At 40.9% G+C, this 5,750-nt stretch overlaps 1 protein-coding gene across 1 annotated transcript; it reads right to left on the bottom strand.

The window, feature by feature from the left end:
- Positions 1 to 394: 394 nt before the first annotated feature.
- Positions 395 to 2,975, bottom strand: LOC306668973 (uncharacterized protein). Its single transcript, XM_079152676.1, has 2 exons — positions 2,792 to 2,975; positions 395 to 1,704 (listed from the first exon to the last, which is right to left on the bottom strand). The coding sequence occupies exon 2, from the start codon at positions 1,702 to 1,704 to the stop codon at positions 559 to 561; it is 1,146 nt and encodes a 381-aa protein (XP_079008802.1). The 5' UTR covers positions 2,792 to 2,975; the 3' UTR covers positions 395 to 558.
- Between the last annotated feature and the right edge of the window lie 2,775 nt (positions 2,976 to 5,750).

Raw genomic sequence — 5,750 nt, 5'->3', positions numbered from 1 at the left:
GAGAAAACATCATCCCATCCCACTCACAACTCAGTGGGAGAGTAAACTTTCTGGTAATAGGCTGTCCAGACACTCCTTGCACCGTTATAGTATTAGAGGAAAGAGGTCCAGGATAAGAGGTGAGCACTGAAAAACGCGCCAGTATCTAAGAGGAAGTTGACCTCTTGGCTCCCTACGGAGAAGCATACCCGGGGCTCATGCGTAGTGATAGGAGTTACGGGAGCCATTAGAATCGGCCCTGGGCCCCGTCAGGCCTGTGTGGAAGAGTCTGGCCTCGAGGACCTACGCCCCTGAGGACAGTCACTTTTCCAATGATTGCCTTGACATTTAGGGCAGGGCTCCGGCGGTGGCCGTTTGGCTGGCCGTTTGGCTTAGGGACATTCCCGTTTGAAATGTCCCTCCTTTCCACAACGGAAACAAACCCCTTTTGTGGCCTGAGGTACATTCCGTTTTCCTCCTGTTTCATCCGGGAAGCTAACTCCTCTTAGGGCTAAGACCAGCGCTTCAGTCTTTTTCTTGTCTCTACGCTCTTTTTCCTTCTTTTCCTCTACATCTCGATTATAAAAAAACGGAAGTTGCAAGTCGGAGGATATCATCTAAGGATTGATCAGGGCCATATGCCAATTTCTGTAATTTCCTCCGAATGTCTGGGGCTGACTGAATGATAAATTTGTCCTTTAAAAGTAAATGGCCCTCTGTGGATTCAGGATCCACGGTGGTGTGTTTTCTCATTGCCTCCCTGAGTTTCTCCATAAAAATAGCTGGGCTTTCCTCAGGACCTTGTATAATTTCAGAAACCTTGGAATAGTTAATAGGCTTCTGTTTGATTCTCCTAAGGGCCTCGAGGACTAACATTTGGAAGTGTCTGATCTTCCAAGCGTCCTGTTCATCGTTTGGATCCCAGTCGGGATCATTTCTTGGAACTGCCTGTGCTCCCGATGGATAGTTGGGTTTGGATCTAGTTTGGGCTCCTGGGGCATGAGCAAGGTGTAGGTCATCCCCAAATTGTTCAGCTGCTTTTAGAGTGGCTTCCTTCTCATTGGAGGTTAAAGTCTGGTTAAGTAACAGGATAATATCCTTCCAGGTGAGGTCAAACACTTGGCATAGGTTTTGAAACACCTCAATATATTTATCTGGATCTTCTGAAAATTTCCCTAGGTCTGTTTTTATCTGTCTTAGGTCTTGGAGGGAGAAAGGGTTGTATACTTTAATTGGTCCAAATTCTCCTCCTGGCATCTCCTGGAGAGGTAGTATATTTGATCTGTCCACTGGGGCAGATGGAAAAGGACCAGGGTATGGAGGACAGGAGGCCTGCTGATGGACATTAGCAGAAAATTCCTTTCCCTCAGTAGGTGACTCTTTAAGGTTTTCTTCCTTTCTGGTAGTGGTTATGGCTGAGTCTATTTTACATTGTTGGCATAATTTGGGGTCTTCCCTTAGAATAAAGAAGATTTGAACATAAGGTACCTCACACCATTTTCCTTCCCTTTTGCAAAATTTATCAAGCTGTAAAATGGTATTAAAATTTATACTTCCCTCTGGCGGCCAAGATTCTCCATCAGAGAGTTTGTATTGAGGCCAGGCCTGGCGGCAGAAGAAAATGAGGCGCTTTTTCTTGAGGGTCTGTGGGTCAAATTTGTCCCAGTTTTTCAGTATGCAGGCTACTGGTGAACCTGACAATACTGTTGAGAGTGAAGCTCCCATCTAAGTGGAAGAAAAGAAAAATAGACCTCAGGCGCCCGCGCCGGAGACCATATTTAGGGACGTCTCCCTATGTTTGAGCTTCAATACGGTCCAGAAAACCCGTCTCTCGCTACTTGGCTTTGCCAAAGTGATTTCTGGCCTTCTTTGGCAAAGTGCTAGGGTTCTAGTTTGCCCTGTGCTAGAGACCCTTGGAGGATTCAGACTTAAGGGCATTACTGCTTTCCTCCCTGCCACTATGAATTCCTAATTAAGAGGGACCCACAACAAAAGAATTGCACATCTTACTGCCTATTTTGTAGACTAAAGGAATCTCCAAAGGGTGAGGGGGACACCTATTGATTGTTAGACAGATAATACCCTGTTCCCTGAGGGATTCAAGGGAGGGGTCGAATAAAAATATACATCCTCCCTGCAGCTTAGAACACACTGAGCACCTTTAAGCACAGGAAAACTTTAAACACACTAGCAAAGGCTAAATATGCAAACAAAGATAACCTAAGCATTTTCTACATAATTTTCTTATGTCTTTCTCTTAATCCTACCATCTGAATGTTTAATGTCTGATCGGCGAGTGAAAGGGAAACATCCAGGAGGGAATGGATGTGTGTGGTGTGATGCACGGCCCATACGGAGGCAAATGTAATTGGCGCTTTCCCTCAGTGCCATTTGTCTACCGATCGCCTTGGATACCCCTTAGGGCTGTCGGGAGGGGGAGTCCAGAGAAGGAACCTTTGGGGTCCACCCGAGAGTAGCCCGGGCCGAGAACCCCGCAGTTGTTCCAACCCTTCCTCCACCTCCACGCATCCTGGGCAGATCAGGACTAGGGACACTGTGTACTGGCGGCAATTGCGCTCCGGGCCTGGACAGAAAAGTAGGAAACGGCTTCAGCAGAGCCCCAACATGCCTGCAGAACAGGTGATTGGAAACTTGCCTGGGCCGGGAAACCTTTCACCCGAGTCTTAAGAATGGCGGCTGCACTAACTGCGTTTACGTAGCCCACGGGTGCCCATTTTGCCCTCCAGAAAGAAAGAGACAGAAAGATGCACCTCGGACAGATTGAGGTGCATGAAGAGAAAGGCTTACTTACCTCGGCGTAGATCTCGGTGGGACCTCCAAATCTGATACCGCTCTTTACCGGTGACGAGTCCTGCTTCCTCAGGTGTTGAAGTATAACGCCGGAGAAGCACGCCGAGGCAAATGTAGAGTGGAAATGCAGCTTTATTAAAGAAAAGTAAAAGCAGACTTCTCCCGGGTGGAAGAAGGGGACCCAAAGGCGGAATCCTATTGTCTATATTTCAATAGTGTCTGTGGTGATATCTCCTTTTTCATCATGAATTTTAATGATTTGATTTCTCTCTTTTGCTTCATTACCTTGGTTAAGGGTTTATTGATTTTGTTTAGTTTTTCAAAGAACCAACTTTTTGTTTCATCTATTTTTAATTTTTTTTGTTTTGATTTCATTGATTTCTGTTCTGATTTTAATTATTTTGTGTCTTCTACTGATTCTCATATTCTTTTATTCTTCTTTTTCTAGGACTTTGAAGTGTAATGTTAGGTTATTTATTTGGTCACTTTCTGGTATTTTAAAGACTGCACTCAGTGCATTGAACTTTCCTCTTAGAACTGCCTTCATAGTGTCCCAGAGATTTTGATAAGTTGTGTCACAATTCTCATTTACATCTTTGTATTTTTAAAATCTCATACCTTATATGTTCTGTTATTCATTGGTCATTCAATAGCATATTATTTAGTCTCCAAGTGTTAGAGTGGCTTCTATTTTTTATTTTACCATTGATTTCTAATTTCGTTCTATTATGATTTGATAGAATGCAAGATATAATCTCTATTGTTTTTTGAATTGGCTAAGAGTTGCTTTTTGGCCTAAGATATGGTCTATTTGGAGAAGGATCCATGTGCTGCTAAGAAGAAAGTGTGCTCAATCATTGGTAGTTAAGTCTAAATTATTAATTGTATTTCTTAGATCTATAACTTCTTTATTTAATTTTTATTAGGAGGATCTATCCAGTAGTGAGAGAGGTGTGATAAAGTCACCCAGTCTTATTGTTTTTTTTTTTTTTATTGTAAACAAATGGGATACATGTTGTTTCTCTGTTTGTACATGGCGTAAAGGCATACCATTTGTGTAATCATAAATTTACATAGAGTAATGTTGTTTGATTCATTCTGTTATTTTTTCCCTTCCCCCCACCCCTCCCACCCCTCTTTACCCTCTATACAGTAGTTCCTTCCTCCATACTTGCCCCCCTCCCTAACCCTAACTCTAACCCTAACACTAACCCTTCCCTCCCCCCCCCATTATGTGTCATCCTCCACTTATTAGCGATATCATTCGTCCTTTGGCTTTTTGAGATTGGCTTATCTCACTTAGCATGATATTCTCCAATTTCATCCATTTGCCTGCAAATGCCATAATTTTATCATTCTTTATGGCTGAGTAATATTCCATTGTATATATATACCACAGTTTCTTTATCCACTCATCAATTGAAGGGCATCTAGGTTGGTTCCACAGTCTCTATTGTGGTATATTTGATTCTTTTTTTTTAAATTTTTTTTCTTTAATTTTAATTAAAAATCATAAATTGACATAGGGCAATGTTGTTTGATTCATTCTGTTATTTTTTCCCTTCCCCCCACCCCTCCCACCCCTCTTTTCCCTCTATACAGTCCTTCCTCCATTCTTACCACCCTTCTTATCCCTAACCCTAAACCTAACCCTAAACCTAATGCTAACCCCTCCTACCCCCTCCTTATGTGTCCTCATCCGCTTATCAGTGAGATCATTTATCCTTTAGTTTTTTGATATTGGCTTATCTCACTTAGCATGATATCCTCCAATTTCATCCATTTGCCTGCAAATACCATAATTTTATTATTCTTCATGGCGGAGTAATATTCCATTGTATATATATGCCACAGTTTCTTTATCCATTCATCAACTGAAGGGCATCTAGGTTGGTTCCACAATCTGGCTATGGTGAATTGAGCAGCTATGAACATTGATGTGGCTGTATCTCTGTAGTATGCTGATTTTAAGTCCTTTGGGTATAGGCCAAGGAGTGGGATAGCTGGGTCAAATGGTGGTTCCATTCCATTGTGATATTTCCTTGTTCATTCTGAATTTTAGTAATTTGAGTTTTCTCCCTCTTTCTCTTTGTTAGTGTTGCTAAGGGTTTATCAATTTTGTTTATTTTTTCAAAGAACCAACTATTTATTTTGTTAACTTTTCTGATTGTTTCTTTTGTTTCAATTTCGTTGATTTCAGCTCTGAGTTTAACTATTTCCTGTCTTCTACTACTTTTGGTGTTGGTCTGCTCTTCTTTTTCTAGGGCTTTGAGCTGTAATGTTAAGTCGTTTATTTGTTGATTTCTACTTCTTTTGTTGAATGCACCCCATGAAATAAATCTTCCTCTAAGTACTGCTTTCATAGTGTCCCAGAGATTTTGATATGATGTGTCTTTGTTCTCGTTTACTTCTAAGAATTTTTAAATTTCCCTCCTGATGTCTTCTGTTATCCATTCATCATATAATAGTGTATTATTTAATCTCCAGGTATTGGAGAAGTTTCTGTTTTTTATTCTGTCATTTATTTCTAATTTCAGTCCATTATGATCTGATAGAGTACAAGGTAGTATCTCTATCTTCTTGTATTTGCTAACAGTAGCTTTGTGGTATAAAACATGGTCTATTTTAGAGAAGGATCCATGTGCTGCTGAGAAGAAAGTGTATTCGTTCTTTGTTGGATGGTATATTCTATATAAGTCGGTTAAGTCTAAATTGTTGATTGTGTTATTGAGATCTATGGTTTCTTTATTCAATTTTTGTTTGGACGATCTATCCAGTGGTGAAAGAGGTGTGTTAAAATCACCTAGTATTATTGTGTTGTGGTCTATTTGATTTCTGGAATTGAGAAGGATTTGTTTGATGTACATGGATGAGCCAATGTTCGGGGCATAGATATTTATGATTGTTACGTCTTGCTGATTTATGTCTTCCCTTAAGCAATATGTAATGTCATTCTTTAT

This window comes from Sciurus vulgaris, assembly GCF_902686455.1.
Source record: "Sciurus vulgaris genome assembly, chromosome: 9".
In the NCBI taxonomy this organism is placed as follows: domain Eukaryota; kingdom Metazoa; phylum Chordata; class Mammalia; order Rodentia; family Sciuridae; genus Sciurus; species Sciurus vulgaris.
This window is presented reverse-complemented; position numbering and strand designations above follow the sequence as displayed.

Coding starts and splice junctions, on each gene's coding strand:
- LOC306668973 (XM_079152676.1), bottom strand. CDS start 1,704: ATGGGAGCTTCACTCTCAACAGTATTGTCAGGTTCACCAGTAGCCTGC.